Source organism: Bradysia coprophila, unplaced genomic scaffold (assembly GCF_014529535.1).
Source record: "Bradysia coprophila strain Holo2 unplaced genomic scaffold, BU_Bcop_v1 contig_358, whole genome shotgun sequence".
In the NCBI taxonomy this organism is placed as follows: domain Eukaryota; kingdom Metazoa; phylum Arthropoda; class Insecta; order Diptera; family Sciaridae; genus Bradysia; species Bradysia coprophila.
In genome coordinates, this window is record NW_023503616.1 from 6,010,362 (window position 1) to 6,035,556 (window position 25,195).

At 32.4% G+C, this 25,195-nt stretch overlaps 1 protein-coding gene across 1 annotated transcript; it reads right to left on the reverse strand.

Annotated features, from left to right (window-relative positions):
• Positions 1-537: 537 nt before the first annotated feature.
• LOC119081514 lies at positions 538-23,558 on the reverse strand. Its single transcript, XM_037190524.1, has 3 exons — positions 23,129-23,558; positions 2,818-2,851; positions 538-2,702 (listed from the first exon to the last, which is right to left on the reverse strand). Exons 1-3 carry the CDS (start codon positions 23,310-23,312, stop codon positions 2,594-2,596), a joined length of 327 nt encoding a protein of 108 aa, XP_037046419.1. The 5' UTR covers positions 23,313-23,558; the 3' UTR covers positions 538-2,593.
• Between the last annotated feature and the right edge of the window lie 1,637 nt (positions 23,559-25,195).

A 25,195-nucleotide genomic window follows, 5' to 3' on the forward strand; every position in this document is an offset into this window, starting at 1 on the left:
CTTTTGCCGGAGACTTAAATTGAAAATTATAATCCGAGCATTTATTAACATCTTTTCGGTGTGTATGAAGTGAGGAATGAAAAGTTTCGGTTTCTTTAGAAACTTTTTTTTCGCGTTTTATATTGAAGCATTGAATATTTTCGCTCATTACAATTTTCTGTGGTTTTGATATGGATAGACGTACATAAAACACCCACCCCACAGCTTAATTAAATTTAATTTAAAATTTATGTAAATTATGTTTCTTTTTTCTCTGTAAGTAAAATGTATATATTTCGTATAGTTACATGAACAACTTTTTCTTTTATTAATTTTCTAAAAAAAACATTGATATGCAATGAAATCTTAAAAAAAATGTTTTGGTTTTCCTTTATATACTTTTGAAATACAAAAACCCCTTCATCTCCAAAGATAAAATCACATTTATTTTCAGGCTTACTAAATATTTATTCAAACGTTTTTATGATTGCGAGGAGCAAAAATTTAATGGTATGAATGAAAAAGGAACAGAATAAAATTCTTTCAATTTTTTTTTTAAACTCTACAATCACATTGACAATTTTTTTTAAGTCTTTTGATTAAACGAGTACTAAAATGAATGAATTGCTTAAATTGCACAATTGAAATGCGATCCAATTAGTTGAGATTTAAAAATAATTTTCGGGCAAAGCGATTGGCTGTGTTGTTTATTATTGACGGAATAGATGAAACAGTAAAAAAATAGTTATTTATGCAACAAGTTGAGATAAGTACTTGTTGATCTCACTAAATGTGCGAAAGTCTTTCTCACAACGTTTTATGCAATTTCGTCGCAAGATCACCCTTTCATGCATAATTTCATTGGCATATATTTCATTGGCATCACTAGTGACAAAAAGTAATATGGACATGAAAATACCATTGCAATGATGCATGGAACAGTGATTTTTTGCCGACGGAATTCAATAATTGTTATTTATCACCTAGTTTCATACAAAAAATTTCTCAAACACGAAGATTTAACTTTTCATCACTAATTCGGGAAAATTTACTTTTCTCAACTCAGGGACGGACGGAAAGTAGATCTTTTGTTGAATTTTTGAGAAAAACGTTGTATACAAATACAACTCAGTGATAATTGCTTTTTTAAGCACACGATTTATATTGTCACACTCGATCTTATAGGGGACACAAATAACCATTTCTAAATGTCAAAGTGCATCGATTCGGCGAATAGAGCGGTATGAATGACAGCCTCGTTAAAATAGAAGACAAAATGAGAAAGTTATTTCGAAGCTTTTGAAGTTTTCAAGCGATCACGTCATAATCTGTTACTTCTTTTGTTGAAAGTATACTTGATTCGTTTCAACTGGTATTCATTACTTAGTTTTGTCGTAAAGCTGCTGATGACAGATGACAGTAATCCTTTAGTATGGTGAGATAGTAACAGCAACTCACCAGAGATTTGTTTTAGTGTCTTCTTTTATTTCAACTCTGAAATTTATACTGACAATTATACATGAAAATGTCGTGTCTTGAAACAATAGATTTTTTTTAATTTCATAAAACTGAAATTTTCATTTGTCAACCATTTTCAAGTTTTTTCGATCATTGAAATACACTGAATTTGCTTGAAGCCAGTTCGAGACACGAACTCGTTCCTTGGACACTTTCATTTCCAATCTGATTGCTCTGAAGAACATTTCTCATTTCCCTCAATTCATTTCCGTTAACAGTGTTTTGCGAGTTGGTTCTTTCTTCTTAACTCCATTACACATATTTGTGTTAGTTTCAGAACTCTAAAGACAGAGACGATGCAAGACAGAACCGAATATATTGTAATAAACAGAATTCTCTAACTGATTCTCGTCGCGCAATATTTCGTTAAATTTTTCAAGTATTTGTGTTTCTTCTGACAGAGATTACAAATTTATTTAAAAAATCATTTGAAGGTAAAGTGCAATTTTATTTATTCATTTTATTAATTCAATGAATTACGCAAAAGTGTATCAGCTGCAATCTACCGATCCATATATAAATTGCCAAATTACAAGCCTAGTGATTTCAACATGGAATACCGGTTATATGGTTTTATATTCGAATTGTTTTATGGAGATTCATTGCATTTATCAAAATATTAAAATCTGAACCCAGATCGATTTAAAAACAAATTTCAACTGATGATAAACATTTATGTAGTTGAGAGGATATTGCTATTGATTGATTATTATAATCTGATAAACACACTCACTGTTTATAAGTAATTTAATCGAAAAAACATGACTAAGCTAAAAGTCTAAAACTTAATCATTTTATGACATTGGTGATTTGAATTGAACTAAAGCTTAGGTTTCAATTGATTTTATTTGAGCTATACATTGACTGCTTATATTTATTTTCATTCTATGCATTTATTTGTACACATTTATATAAAACAAACTTAACTTCTATAGTGTAATCCACATATGATATTGATTGGAAAGTACATAGCGAGGAAAAATAATAGAAGAAATGTATAACGAAAGTAGCTTAGAAAAGTTAAATCGAATACAATATATGAAAACCATAAAACCATAAGATGAAACTGATATCAAAGAAAAGAAAAATTGTGTCTCTAAACTCCACGGTATTTTCTGATCAGCATTGCCCATACGTCTGGATAACGAGTTTGCAGAAAGTTTGTAAGTTTTTGTGCATTTTGTGCTTGTGTCGGTGAACAGTTTCTAAGAAAAGGAAGAAAATGTGGAAATTATTGCGTTGTTTGAAAGATTTCTTTTTTAATGAGTCAAAGAGATTTAGCTTTGTAATTTACAAGATTAATAATTGAACGAAACTCACCTGCAGTTTCTTAGAATAACTTCAGGTAGTGCAGCTGTAAAGAGAAAATTAAAAAAATGTTATTAAAAATGATCATCCAACTAATAATTTTTATTAAATTCATCAACGTTGCACAACATTCAAGTTTCGTATTGTGACAAACTACTGACAATAGTCGTTCTGGTGATTTCGCTGGTGATAATTATGAAAACCCACAAATGATTCTACTAATTCCATGTTACATTACCATATGAGGACATCACGGCTTATTATTGGGAATTTTAATTCCTAAAATTTCTGTAAAAATTTCTACTACACTCGCGGAAAAGTGAGTGTCGACATATTTTAAGATTTGGGGATTGTTGTGGTTTGAAATGGTTACATTTCATCTTAAAAATTAAAATCTAGATTCTATATTTTAGTGTCGCGAACTACTATGCAACAAACAATCCGAAAATAAAATCTAGACTATCATTTGTTAAATGAATTTTTTTGTAAACAATTTCAAACCACAACAGCTCCCAAATCAGAAATTATGTATTCACTTTTCCGCTAGTGTAGTCCTAAAAAGTTTGTAAAAAATTGTTTGGTATTTTTTCAGAATTGTTGCTAATTAGAATTCCCAATAACAATCCTTGATCACCACGAACTGATAAATTTCACCCGACGTATGTCTATGTATGGTAACGTCAATATCGCATGTCAAATGAAATATGGTATTGAAATCATTGAATGAATATTGCAATTTTAAAATAAATAAAAACCCTATTCTGATATCATCAGCCTCAAAATATTTTCTATGTTAATGCTAGAAGCAGTGCTGTGCTCTGTCCGTAATCATATGATAATACATACTGTATTGAATTGACAGTGATGCAGGTCTTTGTAAGTATCATAAATTTCAAATTTGGCAAGTCATTCTATATTCAAAACTTTTGAAAGAAGGTCGGAATATTAGTGACAGATTTTCCGAAAGGTTTCATCTAAAGACTCACAGTATTCCAATTGACAAACTCAATTAATTTTATTCCAATGTTGTCTAAGTAACTGCGAGAGAAGCAGAAATTCGAGTGTTTTTTCCTCGACAACAAAAACATGTAATCCCAATTCCGAATAGTAATAGAGTTTCATTCGAATTTCATTTCGTCTACTCAAGAGAGTAATCAAAGGAAATGATTATGAGTTTCCCAAAAATAACTTTCTTTTTTGTATATGACCCAAATTCCACTCATCCAAAAAGTTTTTCGTCTTATCAGTCGGAATGGAAACACACAAAAAATAATCGTATCAATATCAAGACGAAAAGAAAGATGATTTTATTTCGTCTACCTTCCCTCAATGCTATCTCACTTTGGATCAAAATTAATTGGACAGTGATAAATAATAATGATTTTTGTAATTACTTCAGCCTCATAAAAACAGTAATCGTTATCGTTTACCATTTACGTAATTAAACTCGAATCAAATGAATTACTCAAAGTCAGCCGTATCGCATAAAATATATATCCGCCAGACCTTTACCCATTAATCTATGTTGAAGTAAGTGTCTATTTTCATTCGCATATTTCCACTTGAATACATTATTTCGTGTAACTTATATATACCAAAATGTTATCATACGTCTATTCGTATATCTTAAAAAGCTGAGCAACATTATATTGTATCCAAAAGCTAAAGTGAAATGAAACAACGACGACGTCTGTCGGTTTGAGGAATGAGGCATCACACTACACTGACAATAATATGGGTGTTGCGAATTGAGGCTGAATTTTATTACGCTGATTTTTCGTGTTCTACATGTGCTGAAGATTTTTGGGTTGTATCATTAAAATAAAATGAATTTTATATGATGATGATATGTACATTTACTGGTGATGTTGTTCAAATAAACTAAGGTTTTTATGTGTCTAAATACGTGAAAGGATATTTTGATATCTTAAATTTAATTTCTGTGTATAACTCAACTAAACCTAAAGGAATAAGTTAAGTCACCAACTAAGCAATGCCAAACTGACATTTGAAAGAAAATAGAAACTAAATTGTTGACCAAACGATATTGACGTTGAGGGTGTGCATAACTTAAAGACAGACAACTTAGTCGTTACTCACCAACCATACGACATAAGTCAGACAGAATTGACAAACTATCACCTTTCAAAACCGGCTAGTCATCTGTCATCAACAACCATGACAAAAATAAGCGATGAGATCTAGCTTGTTTTGTTTTATATAATGAAATGAAAATTGGTTTTAACAAATGAAGTACCAGATTTTGTATCAAATATAAGCAAAACTTTAAACGAAAACGTATTAGATTTACATTCTTGTTTCTAAATTACATGCTTAGAAATCAGATCTGCATTAGAACGAACTGTTCAACAAAATTATAAAATCTTTCCAATAAAGGCAGCATGACGGACATACTACTCACAGACGACTTGCTAAATGTAATATATCTGGGTCATGTTATGTTACGGCCCATAACTTATATGACTTCAGGGCATTTTAAATAATGTAAATTGTAGGGAACCGATTTCTCACTTCTAACTGTTCAACCGAAATACAACCAGTAATAGACGTTTTGTGTACCTTTAATGGAAGAACGTAATTATTTTGACCTATAATACACTGAAATTTAAGGTAGAAATATGCCTATGACAAACGTTAAAAACGAAATGTCTTTAGAAAACCGAAAATATTCTTCCATTTGTGAGAAGCTGCACCACGAAGAGCTAGAGCACCGTATTTAGTTGTGAGTTTGTTCGAAAGAATGTTCATTTATAGATCGAATTAACTAATATTCTCTCTCGGATAATGTAACCGCTCATACTATTCGCATAAGTGGAAAGATTTACCGAATAAATGAATCATAAAATCACATTTATTGCCATACCAACGGACCCAAGCATTTTGTGGGTATGATATAAATATATATTTATACCCAACCCAAAATACCAAAATGATTTTGTAGTATAACAAACCCAGAAAAACAAGTTGTGAGAGTTTTAATAATTCATTGAATGAATATTCACTGAAAATATCTGGTACATTCCGATGTATATATCTTGAATCCTTTGACAAACTTTTCGTTACTGGTAAATAAACCGCAAAATGTTTGTCGCCTACAGAATACACAATTGGAAATGACAGAGCTTTTCTCTGTGCTGTGATATATTGGTTAATATATAAGCAAATTAGAACCGAGTTCTGGATAAATTTGCCTCGAAACTAATATTACGGAAAATTCACGGAATAGAAAAGGGTTTTTGTTCGAGCACATTCTCTTAAATCTGATGAAAATTGAATAGAACGTTTTCCGAAAATAAATAATCAAAAGATTATGCAAATTTTGAACAATAAACGCGGATTACAAATCATTAGAAAAGTTGCGTGATACTGTAAAATTAAGTTTAAATTGTTCAGAGTATATCCATTCATAACCCTTTGATGTTTCTTCAAGACGGAATATTTTATTGTCATCTTTAAAAGCAAAGCGGGTGACATAATCTTGACGAAATTCAATTTATATTTCCAAAAGGAACGTGAACTCTCTCGGTTTTCATAATGCTAATAAAGGAGGTTTTAGGCGAACCAAATTGCAAAATTATTTTAAAATTGTGGCATTTACCATATCAACAAAGATTATTTGACATGCTGGAGCGACATTAAACTAATTTTCATCTAAAATATTTCCTTATAACTTTTGTAGAAAGATTCAAACGAAAAATCTGCAGTGCAAATTCTGCACACGTTCACGGATATGTAATCGGAAACGCATAGTTGAATTATCAACAGAGGAAACAAACTATTCAATTTGTGGTAACATCACGCCAATCACTTTCAAGTCGGAAAATTTCCAATGAAAAGGATTCTCAAGCCTTTTCATCGACTACTCTCTGAGTTACAAAAAAACGATTTCCGGTTAGACTTAGAAAACTACTTGTGAAAATGGCAGGTAGGGACAGGAAGTGTAGAGACTTCCAATTATATGTTTGGTTTATAAGTAAATATGAAACTGAAAAGGGACCGGAACTATTAGAAAGTCATTTTTCTAACAAATTTGTTGATGGTAGATAAAAGTAATCTTCTTCTGAATGGAAAACTCGTAATTCGTTTTGTTCTTGCATAAATTTTGATCTTGGCTCTAGTAAGGGTCAAAGTTTTCGAATTTTATATTTTTCCTCACTTATGATTCCATTATTCGACGCGTATCGTTGAAAGTAAATATTTATTGCATTCGTGGGGAATTTATTTTATTCGCCCATTTTCTGTTTTTTTTTCCTGCTTTTTATGTTCCAACATTTATTAAATAAAAGAACAAAGTTCTCCTTCTTTCACTTGTATTTTTAACAGATTTATGAAGACGAAGTTTCAGAGTTGTTAGCCGAATAATTAAACGTTTTGTATCTGAATTTTACGGAAAGAATATCTCCGGTTGCATTGTATGTCATCGAATTGAAAATTTAAAAATATTCCATAAAAATACAAATTTTCATAGAAAACACTTTACGAGTTGTGTCTGACGTGAGCCTTTCATCGTAACCGAATTATTTCTGCTATTTGCTTTAATGCACACAAAGTAAATGTTTCTGTAAACATTTGAACTCTTTTTTTTTAAATTGTTGAAGTTGAAATGCGAATTTGAATACGAATAATGAAGCAAATCCTCTTGCCATGTAGACTTTCCGGTATATGTATGTATAAATATATACATTTTTTCATTCTCGAAAAAAAGCGAAGCTTTTAATATCTCCATGAAAAATAAACATAACATAAAATTGAGATTTATTTTATCTCCAAAGTATAAAAACATTTTTCTATGCTGTGACCTGAAAATATATGAGTGTAGCTCACATCGTTATCATAAGTTTTTATGTGGATTATGCAGATGTATTCAACAAATCCATTTTTAAAAGCGGATTTTTGAGTTGTTAAAATTGACATAAATTTCTTTCTGTCCATTTCTACTCTACATGTTCAACTTCCTTTCGAAAGCTACAATGTTAAATAATATTTGTCAAATAGTGTTTGTCAAATTCAGCATCCACCATGCGACGTTCAGCAACGGATATAATAACGCCGAAATCAAGTCAGTTAGAATAAAAGCAAAAAAAATGACAAAAAGACACTGAGAAAGTAACAGCTGCAATAGATTTCGGTGGAAAAATAATTCGAATTTTAATTTTGTATGAAGTTGATGAACTCATCAATTCTCGAAAAACTGCATTCATCTTTCCAATTATTTCCAAAGTTGCAAAGTTCATTTCCAAATGCAATTCAAATACAAAAGCTCTTCAATCGAATATCCGACATTTGAACGTTTTAGAATGGAAAGAGCCACCACAAACAATGCTCCGTGTGTTTGCGAGCAGCCAATCGTCACCTCTCCTGACATGTCTACAATATGGAAGTAACCCAATGAACATTACAATTATATTGGAACAAGGTATTTCATTTCAATTTGTTTGTCTTGAATAGTGGTCCCTTCATGTAGGTGAAAATTAAGATGAAAATTGCTTTGTGCTATCAGGTATGACTAGTTTACTCAAACAATGACTATTCAATATTGGGAACATAGAGGTGTTTGTTGAACAAACAAACAAACGCAATACCATGTTATGCCTTTGAGGCACACCTTTCGTTGTAACAACGTGTGTACTTTGTCGTTGTAAATTCAATGCATTTATTGCAGTTGAAATTCGAATTCAATTTGTAGCTTAGAAATTGTTGCAAGATATAAAAACTGTCAACGAAAGAAAAATCGCAAAATGCAAGTCGTATTAAATACGAAATGTATTTCAGTCAATTTCAGTGTGCTCATATGTACCTACCACATTTACATTGAACAGTTTCCAATATTTTATTGTGATCTGAAATTGTCTCTTGCCATCATACTTTAGTGCTGAATTCAAGCTACTTTGTTGCTCGGATAAAATCAATATCTCTGTCCCATTTGTAAAGCGACAAATATTCCGGATATACGCTAATATTGGTGTAGATAAGACAATGGCACACAGTGTATACACGGCTGAATAGGCTAATTACAACAAGTCCGTTATTTAAATTAGGGTGAAAGCATTGCGTGCGTAAATAAATGTAATAAGTTGGCTATTAATGAAACGAAAACGGAACTGTTGTGTTTCCGGGTATAAAACCTAAATGCGTAGCAATGAAACTAATTTTAACATCCGTGTCAGTTGAGTGTACCATCACGATCGTACCATATACTTTCAAAAAGATTAATTAATTATTTTCTCCAATGCACGTGCACGTGCACCATGTTATAACCAACTTTTTTTAAAAAAAACTCTATAATCTGAAACATTAGGTTTTAACTTTCCAATTTATTTCAATCTCTCAAACTTTTACGAAACGATGAGCAAAACTATCTAAATGCATGCATATACTGTGTTGAAAGAAGCAGAACAATCGCATAAAGTTTTTTTTATCCCATTCTCTGCCAGCTGTATTAAACTTTTAATATCAAGAAAGTTTCAATAAAGTTAAAAGTTTTATGGTTCAGTTACAGGACTGAGTGCACTTTACGACTTTCAAACGGAATTTATTGTGCAATTGGAAAATGTACAAACATGAAGGATTTTTATTACCGTCATCAATCAATCAATCAACCATAAATTTCCCCACCCTAAACATAAGAAGTCATTTTCGTATAATGTGGCTTTTATGTTCAGAAACGTTTATAAACACTAAACATGCAAAGCCAATCCATAATCATTTACCAGTTTAATCCGAGTAGTCAGCCGTCAATTTTGTTAAACTTTCTTAACCGGATCAAGTCTACATCCGACTCGAACCATCATTCTTGTTAAATTGGGCGAAATTTTACAGCAATTTGGATCTGATTAATATGACTTTTAAATTATCGAATACCAGGAATGATGTGCTAAACTTTCGTCCTTTAAAAGTATGAAAATGTAAAACTACAGAGTTTGCACTTTGACATGGTACGTAACATGCTCTTCAGCTAACATCATGAAACTTAAAATGAGATTCGTGTATTTGCAGAAGAACATATTTTACTTTTGCGTCAGCCGACAACAGTGACTAATGTATCTTTTAGCAGCATAAAGGAAAAGTGTACACATACAACAGCAAAGAGACCTGTGAATAATAAATTAGTAGGTAAAGGAAGGCGAAAAGTTTATACCTAGTGCTATAAATGAGTGGCATTAATTATACTGAATAAATTTCTACTCAAAATGGCATGCCGCCTTTCCTACAACATGTAATACGTATAAATATATTCGATTAGTGTGATGATCAATTTTGTGAGCGTGAAACAATTCCAAATATAAAATTCGTTCTTTTTAGACTGTGTTAAGCTACTGATACATAAACGATTTAATGTAAAAATAGTGTTTTTCGTACCAAAACAGGAAATGACGATTTTTTCAGCACCAGTTTTAAGTTTTCCTCACGAACGAAGCGAGTAAGGAAAATTAGGACATGTGCTGAAAAAATCCATTTCCTGTCGCGGTACGAACACAACGTTTTGTGCACCGGACAACTGAAATAGACAATAAATATTATGCACGTATGACAAAGCGGTCGAGGCTTGCCGAGACGGCTTGTCATACGTGCATATTCTTTTTTATCTGTCTAGAACGATAATCTCGAGCTTATCCCTCTAGGGAGTTTTTGTTTATCTCGATAAATCTGTTCTCGCCAGATAATATATATTATGCACCTGTTGCCAAGATTGATATTTTGACGTGTAGGAGATTGTTGCCCTAGCCGAAGGCGTGGGCCATAATGCCTACACGTCAAAATAACAGTCTGGCAATAGGTGCATATCATATTTTATCTGGCGAGAACAGACTTATCGAGATAAACAAAAACTCCCTAGAGGGATAAGCTCAAGATTATCGTTCTAGACAGATAAAATATGATATGCACCTATTGCCAGACTGTTATTTTGACGTGTAGGCATTATGACCCACGCCTCCGGCTAAGGCAATAATGACCTACACGTCAAAATACCAATCTTGGCAACACGTGCATAATATATATTATCGCATAAGCGAAAACGAGACAACAAGATATGCGAATGACACTTTGACAATTTACAGAAGTATAATGTTTGTTTATATATACTAGGTGAATAATTTTTTCGGGGAATCACGTATGCGATAAAACAAATTAATTTACTTGAAAATATACACACTTCACAATGTGAAGTTCACATTCACCATATTAAATTTGATCAATCGTATAGTCATAGAAATGGTTATTTGTGTACCTGTTTTGGACGATTGATTTTAGGCAATTTCGCGGATTGTAGGCCGAACGAAGTGAGGCTTACAAGCGAAAGTGCCTTAAATCAACCGTCCCAAACAGGTGCACATGTAAGTTTTGGTTTTCATGCAGAGGGCCGGAAACCCGAGAAAATTCAAAAAATTGCCCTCATTTTCAGCCCCGAAGCATGAAAAATTCATGTAATTCCTTTCTCACATGATAAATCGTAAAGAAATGAATTTTACATGCTTGCTAAGCGGGGCGAAAAAGAAATGTAAACCCACGGGGCGAAAGCTATCGCTTTCGCCCCTTGAATTTGACATTTCTTACTTTCGCCCGCTTAGCAAGCATGTAAAACTATATACGTCACTCGGAAAGTAACTTTCTGACTTCTCCCTTGTAACGTAATGTACTATTTTCCCCGCATGATATTTCGTTCAAAAAAACGTGACATTTCATAACAAAAAATCATGGCAAAATTTGTCGTATTTCAGTTGTGCGATGCACAAAAACATTATTTGTGGTCTTCTTTGTGAGAGATTGAAGGGCAAATAACAATAGATGAGCATTGTCAAAGCTTTGGCATTGTGTAGTATCGCTTTTCGTTGTTAAACATTAGGAAGCAGTTATTCCAGTTATTTTTTTGAAATGCAAAATTATTGTGGCTTGTTCGTTCGGAAACTTTTTTTTCACTTGTACAGTTGTTAACATTCAAAAGTATCGACACATTTTAAATTTCTTATTTTGCTTACTTCTCTCATTTCTCCATATACTCGTTATGGAGAAATAAGAGAAGTTGGAGGAATAAGAAATGTATAATACGTCGATACTTTTGAATGTTAAAAACTGTACAATATAAAAACACAAAAAATAATTGAAAATGTTCAGCGAATAGTCGAATAACTAAAAAGCATGCAAAGTTCTGAAATTGTTTTTTTCCAATTATCTTCATCCCAGTGTCATACAAATGGGAGTTATGTGTAAAATGTTGCATTCAACGTATACCAATTTATCGGTTTCATTTACATGTGTGCTTTTTTCTAGAAAAAAAAACTCACATTTTCTATTTTAAAATGTCTCTGTTCATATACATGTACATAGTGCAGTTGCTGCCGATTCCAAATCAACATGAAAATTGAATTTGAAAATGGAAATTTTATTTTCTGTACAATTTTGTCATATGCATTTAGAATGTGTGTGCGGTGTATTTTAATTTGGTGTAATGTACTTGGTACGTTCATATGTAATGTAATAGTCATACAACTTTACTACATCAATATTTGCTTATGAAAGGTACATAATGCCTTAGGCAATACAAAAAAAAATGTATGGCGAATCGTCACGTACTATAGCTATTTAAATGTTTTCTAGACTGGATCTCAGTCTGTCAGCTTTACCCGAAGCCTGGGATAGCATAAAAAAAGGAAAAAAAAAAATGTGTGATGTATAAAAATGGCAAGCGAATCGCGGTATAATCATAACGTGATCCTCTTCAATGTTCAAAGTATCGCCTTTTGTTCAATCCCAATATCGTACTTGATGTTTTAACAATAGTTTTACTATATATGAGGTCTCAACGAACAATGTCGGTTACCACTTATTTTCATTATTGTTCCTGTGCCGTCAGCAGATAACAATTAGCTGTTCGTATAGAGATATGTTTCCTTTTATGCAGTCGTTGAATACGTTATATAGCCCTCATTGCATAATATAAATCACTTACTTTACATTATTACGTATACACAAAACTGCAGTTTTGATAATTAATTGTTCAATATTTGATTTTCATCTCTCTTTAAAAAGGATTAAAGCAAAGCACCTAGCAGGGTAATAGATGTTCTACTCCGTCAAATAGAGTAGTATTTTGATACCAATAATACCATTAGCAACCTTTAATGTTATTTTGTAATGATATTAAGGAAATAGAAGGGACGGAAATATTCGTATACGTAGATTAAAGTACTTCTTTATTTTTTTTTTCTATTAATCTTGCCAGGAAAAAAATGCTTTTTCACCCAACATGCAATTCGATAAATTTTGGTTCGCAGGGGCGAAACTTTATCTCAAGCTTTTGAGTAAGATGCCTAACTTGTTTATGGGACACATTATCCGAAATAGCTTCTAGTGTGTTAAGGGACCTCAGCTTCGTCTTGCATCACACAAGAAGAGCCTTTTTAAGTAGTTGCAAAACTATTTTTCATTTAAAAGTTTTGCAACTAGCATTTTGAGGTAGTTGCAATCACATGTCAATAATCCACTATTCCCTCCCATGTGCACGAATACACTCGTCTTTTGCGGTAAAAAACGTTTCAAAATAGACATCGTGTATACACATGTAGTTTATAGTCTTCGCAAATGTTTATACAAAAGGTAGTTCATGTTGGTGTTTGAATTCACAGCAATCCATAAACCACTTTAAAGGGGGAGGAGAGTTTGGCCAAGTGTTCCACGCCAATGTAGATGTTGGATGGAAAAGAGTTAAAAAATCAGCAGATGCTATTTGTCGAAAGCCCCTTATCAATGAATATTTTACAAACAGAATCCACGGGCAATATTTTATGCAAAGTTTTCTATTTTAATTTAACGTTCAATTTCTTTTTCTCATTTGTAATTTTCCACATTTCTACTTGCAATTTAATACGATTTATACCATTCGTTCAAAGTATTAGAGATTTGTTGAGCTCAACAAAATCGCGACATTATAAAGTAAAAGGGATTTATAAAGAGAATCATTAAATTCAGAGCTGAAATGTCTCGTCATACTAAAGCATACTTCCTTCTGCATAAAACGGCAAACGATAAAGTTTGTCATCTGAAGCAAATCAAATTATATCTGCATATTGTACGGTATATATCTGTGCCTTCTTAATTTAAACATCGTCAGCAAGTCGTCGTTACCATACTAAAAAAAAGTCCTGAATTGAATACCTGAAGCATTGTTAAGATACCATCAGCTTAAAAACTACTAAAACATTAAACCATATAGAACTTTCTCCCATTTGTTATCGGTTTATACTGTGAAGGCTTTATTCGAAATTCAAAAAAAAGAAGAAGAAAAAACTTGCTGTACAATGGTATTTTCATATTGAGCTCTTTTTCAGTGGATGTATGATTTCCATTGATAAGGAAATATATTTGCGGAATTCCATATTGAATTAGTTTTGTTTGTTGTTATTCGAATATGTTTTATTTGGTACGTGGTATATGCCCGAAATATCTCCGGATCGGTTACGTGAGTGGAATAAAAGCATAAAGTCAAACATATAAAATAAGAGAAATGGGTTCGACTAGATATGAATAATTCTTTCCATTTTTTTGTTTGTTTGTTTGTATGTATAGAAAGGATTGGATATCTTATCTCATATTCATGTTTGGATTTTCTTTTCTTTTTCCATTTTATAAACCATTTAAATACAAAATATTTACGATGAAAAAATTCAATTTCAATGATATTTCTCTTCGCTCAATGCTGTCGTCGACGTTGTTGTTCATAACATTTTAATAAATAAAATATTCCATTTTGCTTATTTACAAAAAAAAAAGAAAACATTTTCCATAACTGCAGTTGATTATTACCTTAGAAATGATAAGAAAAAGTTCTCTTTCCCGTGTAAAGTGCCTTGTAAATCCACTTACTACGCCAACGTCTGCTTTTGAAATCATTTTTATTATATTACGGAACGCCATTTGCTTACTGTATTTCTATATTCCTTTCGGCGAACGCGTTTTCAAGACGTTTACAAATTACTAGGTTCCAACTCATATTCCACGATTTTTCTCAACATTTATTTTTGAATGGAAAAGGAGTTCGTCTTAAAATGATAAAAACAATTTTTTTATTTATAGATTTTGATTACACGAGTTTCAACTTTGAGCAGCCACCGTTTCCTTTTCATCTTGGCTAGATTTTCAGTTTTGCCTTTGAACATAAAAGCTTTCAAAGTTATTGACATATTTCTACAGGGACACCCTAACTTCGTCGGTTCTTTATATTTTCACCTTTCCAGTGGTTGTTTAAAAGATTCGAGTGAAATTACATTACGAAATTTCTTTTCTCAGTACCGGAAATTACTCTATAATGCAATCATGATTTTACGATGAGTCTTAGCAAGGGAGTGAATCAAACGTTAATATTCTGCTCGTGTCGACAATGTATATCGCTTCACACACAACTAATAAAAGAAACAAAGAAAACAAAATATTTTCTAACGTCAAAAGAACGATGGGTTAGTTTCACAGAGACTCAGTCTGTATTTATTTTAGAGCTTCTGTGTTTTGTAAATTGTCCTGTGAATCGTCTTCAATTCCCCATTGTACAACAGATGTGAAAAAGGCAATATATAGAAATATTTACAAGCTTTTCTTTCAGACACATCAAAACAAAAATATATTCAAAAGAAAATGAAATTTTCTTTGCTGTCGATATGCTTTTTTACAAGCACTGATTGTTGGTTATATTTCCTCAATAGAATTGTCGTTTCAAAGCCCTATAAAAACAAATAGAAATGTTTATGGGCTATTTTGATAAGATCTCTGTCGAATAATATTCCATAAATAAAATATATATGCCAGTTTGTGCTAGCGTTGCGGGTAAGAAAAAAAGGTGCGTCTTATGACCAGAATGGCTATTTGAAAAAGAAAAGGATTAGGATACGTTTTCAAACGAAAGAAACATCGCCATTCAGTCTGCTTTTCGTTGCAGGAAAGGGGTTTTTTTTACTTAAGTACTGTTAAAATAACTACGGTTTCAAAGCAACATCATCACCAGCATTGTCATCAAAACCGCAACTTAATTTAACCAATCTACAATTTTATCCTCTCATTAAAAAAAACCCTTATTTGTGAAAGCAAAAAAATTTCTTTTCAAAAATTATATTTTCTCAAATGAAAGCAGAAACAGAAACCATAAAAATAAATAGAACCTGCAGTCGACAAATCCTTACACTGTCATGAAAGTCTAAGTTCCATCGATCTCAATCTAGCATTACAGTTGGAGAAATTGAAACGATATCAATCCAATTTATGTTATTCATTTCACATGCGATACATACGTAACTAAATGTCTAACACTAGTAATGCATGTGGAGTGAATAGAGAGAGTTAGAATGTAATTGTAACTGCTTATATTTCTCTGTCTGTAAGAATGTCAGGGAAAATAAAGATAATCAAGACATATCAATCTGGGTCTATTTATTTTCAAAACCATTTTGCATTGCTTATCCATTGGATCGAAAGTTTTAAAGCTTCTCAAGAATCACCCTCCGCAAAACAAGCCATCATACGTATTATGAGGGCAATAACAATATTAATAAAAAAGTGGAGGCGTTTTATATCATTGTCAACGCAAAAAAGTTTTAAAACTGGGGTCGAGCAATCATAGTCCGTTCGCCTTCTTTTATTCCACAACTTTTTTTTTCATATTAAATACGTTTAGTATAAATATATCGTTGGATGAGAAAGTTATGAAACATACGACCGAAAAGTTTGTCTACAGAAGACATAGTTTAGTAAAAGTTTGTGATAAATATCGCACATGTTATAGCAACTATATGTATCCAGAATCTGATTGCCATTCTGTATCGTAAAATTTAATAGCTTCGTGAAAGTTTATATCAGTGTAACCATAGTTTATAGAATTATATACCCGATCCAATTAGCACATCTAAATTACATGAATAAAAACACGGAATAAAATTATCGTGAATAATAATTTTCATTTATTCAAACAAAAACTCGAGAAGGAAACGACACTGGATTTGCAATTCATTAGTAACTTTCTTTTCCATGAAATTATGTGCAACTCATTTAGGTGGTTTCTACCTCGTTTAATAAATAAACTTTAACTTCAACTTTTATAGAGGAATACCAGACCACACTATATAACATTTGCTTAGAATATATCTTAGATATGGAGTAACATAATAGATTAATTTGAATGGAACATCGAGGCTTGCAGATATGTACCGTCATACGTAAATATCCCGTTTTATCGAGTAATGTTAAGTGAATAGTGACATGGCACTTGTACGATAAAATTAGCTTCTTCAATGTTTATGGACTTTCAATACGAGATCTTCGTTTTGAACCAATTTGTTTCATCGAAAGCTGACACATTTCTGTGGAAACGGATAAAATCATCCGCTTCACAAAATTGCAAAAGAATTTATTTAGTTTCAAGTTTACGACAGCGTTTTAGGGAGGGATTCTTTTGAATTTCGACTGGCCGAAATCGGCACTATTTTTTCCGGGACTTTTTTACATATGCCTAGTTAGGCCTTGGTGCCTAGGCCCCAAAACCAGTCCCAGATATTTTTGATCTTCCATACCTGGTTGGTTGTAAGTGGCCAAAAGTCGAAAAATGGGGTTTCGTAGTCCGGATTTCATTTCCGTAAGGTGACGAGGACACGGGCGTGTGTGGGTTCGTTGGAAAGCTGAGGTCAAGTACTCCTGGGGCAAATATTAACTTCATAAAATTTGCTGATTATCGGACGAAAATATGACTTTCGGAAAATTTCTCAAAATCAATGTAACCTCGGTGAACTTTGATGAGTTCTGTGACCTCACTAATGCAATTATTTGATTAAATTATTACTTATTATGAATGTGGAGGACCTCAGCTTTACAGCGATACCCATATTTAGTAGTTTGGAACGTGACTACGTAACAGTGTAAATGTGTGTTACATAAAAAGTAATAATTTAATCAAATAATTGCATTAGTGAGGTCACAGAACTCATCAAAGTTCACCGAGGTTACATTGATTTTGAGAAATTTTCCGAAAGTCATATTTTCGTCCGATAATCAGCAAATTTTATGAAGTTAATATTTGCCGCAGGAGTACTTGACCTCAGCTTTCCAACGAACCCACACACGCCCGTGTCCTCGTCACCTTTCGGAAATGAAATCCGGACTACGAAACCCCATTTTTCGACTTTTGGCCACTTACAACCAACCAGGTAAGGAAGATCAAAAATATCTGAGACTGGTTTTGGGGCCTATGCACCAAGGCCTAACTAGGCATATATAAAAAAGTCGTGGAAAAAATAGCGCCGATTTCGGTCAGTCGAAATTCAAAAGAATCCCTCAGGATGATTTCCCTTTTCCACTGCATTTTACTCGATACAATTCTAGTTCAATAACAAAAGAATAAATAAGTTGAGACTTTCACTTCACCGATTACGCCTGTTCATACAATTCCGTAAGACATAATAGAAATTGCATTGTAAATTCAATATTAAGATGTAGGCGTCTATAATGACACACACACACAATTGAACTAATTGATTCCAACTTATCACTATAGTACAGTCAGTCACAACAAATCTCCGACAATGACTTCCAAGGATATTATGTGGATATTTTTAGGTTTTTAAGCTGTGTTATGATAAGATTATTTCTCTTAAACAAAAGTTCTTCACATATTAAGACAGCCACCAAATGCCAATACTAAGTAACATGACACCAGGTCGACTTCTGGGATTCTAAAATTTTAAACAAAGAAGGCATAAAAATAGATTTCGACAAAGTTGTCTAATTCGGAAGTGGACATCCTGCTTTCAAATTGTAATGAACACAGCTTTCAACCGAGAACGCTTCTGAGTTCCAGGTTCTAGAATAAAGGACAGCTTAGATCAAGGTAAGAAAACATTGGAAATGAAGGTACTATCTCTCGACGGTTCTCGGTGTAACTGACTAAAATTCAGACATTCGCTAATTACAACTTTTCTGTATCACGATCTCAAGATGCCAATTCCATTTTTGTTTTGACAAAAGCTTGTTCAAGGAAGGACAACATAACAATAAAAAAGAATATTTTTTCCAATTGTCCAATTATAACGAAATAAATCGGAGAAACCATTTTTCACAGAAAGGAAACCCCTTTTATCGGTTCAAAAAGCATCCATCACGTATGACTATATGTATACATACAATTTTTGATCAATATTATCATTTTCTACTAACGTAAGGAGTAATATAATGCTACAGCTACTTCCATTAATTCAAGCATGCCAAAATATCTGACAACCGTGACAGCGAACTAATGTATATACCATTCGTAGATGTTACCGTGTTATACTCATTCAAATACATTAATAAAACCAAACAAATTTTGAAAGAAAATCGTTACTCTCAGAATATAACAAGAAGTAGAATTCCTTTGCAAAACCTCACATTAAATAAAAACTGGTGTAAAGTATCACACTGTGAGCTCAAGTTTAGAAATGTAATTTGTTATGACCGTTTTGTTTTAGACGAATGTAACGCTTTCGTTATGCAGGATGGAACAAATGTCATCCAAAACCACTCGGAACAATGATTTTTTATCAAAACAGTCAGACCTTCGATTATCTTTATTATTCGGATCAAAATGTCTTAAGTATACAAATAATGTTATGTGCCTACCATCATCCAAGCATATTGACACTAAAGCAGTTCAATCATGAAGAAAATGTCATCAAATGGTCCCCCTTAATGTTAATTTATTTCAATTTGTTCAGCAATTTGTATCTTGGCAAAGTGGATAGCTACAACATGTTACTTAGGTGTACATTGAGTTATGGAAAGGTATACCTCTAACTTTGGTATGTACGTTCTTATGTCGTCAAGATGACGAATTCAGTAGAGGGACAAGGTCGGAGAAACTGATTTAATGTCCATTTAATTTGAAATTTAAGTGATCATTTGACAAGATGAAACTTTCCTTCATCCTCAACCACTTGAGCAACGAATTTACATTCCATGTAATCTATAACGGATACCAGTTCATCCGTTACATTTTTCTCTGTATTTTTAAAAGGGATTTTTTGTTGTCACTTTTTCACAACAGTATATGAAACGTTTATCCGGCTAAAAAATTGTTGTCACATAAAATCCCACCCAGAAAACTAAGGTTTTCATCTGATATGAATGTTCGGAATTATATTTATTGTGAACGAAGCGAATGTGACTCACAAATATAGAAATGGCAGGATTATCTGTGCTTGAATTGAACTTTCAACCTTTTGAATGAAATTTGTCTTTGTGACAGATTGGAACACTTTTATAAGTTGAAAATGCAATAAAAACAAAATACAGTCAGATTAACATAATATTACGATTCCGTCTAATATTAGAATCGGTTCTTGAAGGAAAAGACAAAATTCATTCTCAAAAATATAATTTGTATGAAAATGGGAAAGTGATTATGTTCCACAACATTCGTCGTTTTCTTAATTCACATCGTTAAACAAACTTTACTTTGATGACTCTGATACTCTCAGTAACTTACAACTTTATGCATATTGTAAAGCAGGAATTCAGTAGTAGATACAAGTAAACTTAACTATAAAGACAGACGTATATGCAACTTAGCTTATAAAGTATTTGAAAATGTAATTAAAGTAGAAGCAAGTGTAAACAAGCGCAAGTTTTGCAAATGAATTTTCAACTTATCCAAAGTATGTTGTTTGCTAATAACGTGAATCTGTTTCAATGAACAAATGCAATTATTTTAACGTAATTTCCCCATCTGTTATGTCACACGACGTTACAGCAACGAATATGGGAAGGTCAACATTTACCAATGTCCAAGGTCCATGTTTTTGAACGAGTAATTTTTAGGTAATTTCGCGAAATTACCTCAAATCAATCGTCCCAAACAGTACGCACATAGGACCAAAAATGCGAGAAAATTTTAAGATAACGAAAATGACTTCGTTACATGTAATAAATCATAAAATCATAAAGTTGACATCAGAAAAACATCCGTTGTCCTCCCGGCAGAGTAAAGTAAACCAGGGAGGAGCGAGCGCTTGATTTGACTAGGGACCTGAATAATCTGGTAGCCTTTTTTGTGAATAAAACTAACTCAATTTATGTCAGTGTCCATTCGAGTTCATTTTCATAGAGTGTTTTAGGTCCCTTATTTGACGTTTCGAAAATGATCCGCTTCTGCCTGGTTTATTTTACTCTGCCGTGGTTGTCCTTCGTTCATTTAAAATGATATGGAAAATTGGCAAAATATTTTGCCCAGAAATGGACTTCAAATGGAAATTCATTAGCCATGCCAAATATTTAATTTGCTGATTTGCTGACCACATATTTTAGTATGCATATGTATAGTATATGTAAATTGAATTTAATAATTCAAACGATAAAACGAAATTCACAAGTATAATGCATAGCTTTTAGTCGAATTAAATGTTATTTTGTAAAATTTCGAAAATCGAATGACCATTCATTAAAAATGAACGAAATGATCAGTACTCTTTTAGTATCCTATTTTAGATAAGCCATTCAATTTCACTATTATTTCACAATTCTAACAGAATGTAAATATTTCCATTATGGTTAACTTTGTACCATAATTTTTTCCTACATCCCACAAATCCATCCGATTGCATATAATATGCTGTATGCATTGCATTTTTATTATCTTTCATCAAACACCGATTTCAGCTAGAAATGGGTTTCCATTTGTATTCTTGCATAATATTCTGTATCATCCACAGATCCCTTTGCTCTACGAAATGCAACCAAATACATTCTTTGCTTTGCATGTTCTGCATGAATACAAATAACGAGGAAAATAGCATCCGGTTTTCAGCCAAAGGGATCATTTTATTTGGTAAAAAAAATCCGTTATTTCACAAAAGAATGTTAGATGTTCGAAATGTATCTATAATTTGATTCAGAGATATTCGTTGAAACATTCGAATGTCCATTCATTTTCTCTGTGACTGAGTACGTACTAAGTGAAGAATGTCAATTAAAAGGGAGAATTTCGATGATTGAATTAGTACTGGAAAAATGCTTGTTACATTCACCATTATACAGTGTGAAGTAAAGAGTATATGTATAGTATAAGGCAGGCTATTAATTAAAACTTTTATTTCTCATAACTATTCGGTTGTCGTTAGCTATGCAACAAGGTATGTAATATATGGAATAAACCCCCTCTTTGCGTCTTTCTTACTTTTATATTTACGAAGAAATTGTCATCACATCAATAAACGACTAACTAGTGCACGGAATAACATCCTCATTTTTTTCTCATTTCCGTTTATTGATTACGATTTCGTGGAAGTTTATTGCAAAATCAAAAACCACTATATTACTTGTAGAATGCCATTTCCAATCGATCTTCATTAATATCCGAATTAGGTGGTCGGTAGATGACTCATAACAGGAAATTGAATGAATAAAACATTGATGCAGGTGAATCGGGATTATATTCTTGAGTATGATATAATCCTTTGCCTAACACTTCTGTTCTTTTTAAATTATTTATTTTTTGTCAGTTTTATTTCTAATTTAAATTACGACAAGAAGGTTAACAATTATTGACGATCTTGAATTTTGGAGTAAATTGATTTTCTGACGAAGAATAGAAAGTTATTAAAAAGGAACAGTGTCAAGATAATACAACACAATTATACATTGTATAGAGCCTCAAATCGTCTAAATACTTTGAAAATAGATACAAATGTTTAAAAAATGAAAAGTTTCGAAATATTTTTCTGGTAATTTCTTTCGAATTCCCTCTCGTGAAGTAGCATTGACACCATTGTATCTTTTACGGTTCAAAGAAACACAATGTTACTGTAGCAATCTTTGACTCTCTTTACAACAGTACACCGATACTCCTAACAAAAAAAAAGTTTTTCGCCGTGTTTATATAGAAAATTTGGGGTACATGTTCAAACACACATTATGCTGTATAAATAAATGGGAACCATTTGCACCATTTACTCGACTTCAAAAACAATGTTTCATTCAAAACATTCTTTGTTTAAATTGAAAACAAACAATCTCTCTTCAACTTCAATTGTAATTTCTATTGTTTGTAGAAAATCCATCCCGAATAGAATTGTATAAGCAATTGATTGTTCCGTGATGTTTCCATTGTGCAGTACATTCATAAAATATTGAACATAACGGAATGAAAGCTCACTGTCGAATCAACCAGCACACTTTCAAGATAAACAAATAAACAGACAAGACAAAAGTAACACAAGAAACAGCTATAGCCGAATTTAGTCGGTTATGATTTATGATTTCTAAACTACATCATTAACAATGAATCTCTTTTCCATACCTTTCAATTGACGTCCGAGTTGATCGCAGGGCGACTTTTCCAAAACACACATTATTTGTCGACTAACAATCACTTGATTGTTGAGTAATCTCGTTATGTTTTTGTCATCACCATGCACAACATGCTCTCCACATGATATAATCACTAGTAATGTACAAACTAAAACTTGAATTTTCGAATTCATTTTTGACTGTTTTCGTTTTCCACAAAACGTGCGACTAGCTGCAACTCAAGTGCGCTTTTAAATAACCTCAGCTGTATTTAAAGAGTTAATCGTCGATATACAATTTTCAAAAAAAAAACTTTTTTCAATTTCTAGTTTGACTTGTCTCACTTGGACTTTACTATTATATTTATTGCCAACGAACCACCCCGTACTGTGTTGGGTGATAGACTGATTTCCAAAAATTTAACCGACGAGCATTCTCCTTATACAAATAATATTGGTGTAGAAAAACTACTAAAAAAGCATGCTTACACCATGGTTGAATGTTGTGTACGTGCGCAGCATAATTTTCTCAATTTTCTTCTCTATTATGTTTTGATTTTCCACGCTTTCTCGGTTTTCTTTCCGTCGTTCATACAGTACTTACTCGTCACTGATGGTGAGTTGATCTGCTAGCCGCTTTATGTTTGCAATATAACAGAATCGTAATATTGCATGACAAAGTATGTTCAACTGTTGGTTTATAATTTTATATCATTTTTCGACTATTTCACCGAGAATTTCTTACAACTTTGTGAGGTTTTTTATTGCTATATCAATAATAACAATTCGGTGGACGATAGATGTTGTTGAATCGAATTTGTTGATCTTTAGTCGGCTACGAAGAATAAACTTTGTAGAGAGGAAAAATGGCTTTTGTTAATCTAATTGTGGACTTTAAAAAAAAAAACTTGGAGCCTTTGATCAAATTTAAACTTTTCACCGACTGCAAGCATATCTTTATCGACACTTTTAGTTATTTATTATAATTACTTGATACAAAATCTTTTACTTCATTATTTTTAACTTACGTATGGCAACATACAAGAGTGCATTAGTCTTCGTTTATTGTATTATTATATCGATGAGACATTTCTTCAAATTGTTTGATAGAGGACAATTGATGGAAATCAGTTCAAGCATATAAAAAAGTAAAATGAGAAATTGCACCGTTCCCAACAATACGCTTCAAAACCGATCAGAAAGTATATAAGAAAAGTTGAAAATACTTCAGCAATTATGTCTTCATTGGGCGTCTTTTGCTTGCCCACATATATTTAGGTTGTTTTTGATCTATTCATATACTGAGGAATATATTTACTATTATTTAGTTTACTTGCAGCATTTAACAACAAAATAAGGGCCTGGTGCAGGATGGGGCAAAGATCTAGGAAACCATTTTACGTGTAAAATTTTGTGCATTACCATTCAATCGCGATGATAATTAATTTTGCATACGAGTTCACGCTTATACTGCAATTTCGTGATTTTCCTCCAAGTGATGCAAATATCTACTTAGTTGCTAGACAAGGTTTATTACTCCTAGCAGCACTCACAATCTCTAAATACTGTTTGGTGTCCAACACTAGTGAAACAGCGAACTTTAACCGATATTCTATTATGCAACCCACTTGTAAATCAGTAAGTTTACTACCACTACAAATAATTTTTTTTGATATTATTTAAAGTGATCGCTTGTTTAAGTTTGAGCACAGATAATTGTGGTGGTAAATGTCCAACCAGTTCAGCTAGCCCCTCAAGTGGATGGGACACTATCCGAAGCAATTTTAAGTGAATAAATTTGTTCGTGTTGATGGAAAACTCATAGGTCCATTTAGAACAAAACAAAATTAAACATTCGACAACAACGTTCAATTCATTGATAGCACTCAGAAGCTCGATGGACGGGTTATTGAGCAAAATATTCAGTATCTTCAAGTTACGCATCATCTTTAACTTCTGTATATTTTCGACGCTTGCCTTCGAAACAGTCTTGCCAGCATATATATTTAGAACCTCAAGCTGGGGTGCATATTGTATTATATCACCTATCACCAATGTCTTCGAATCGCCAATCCCAT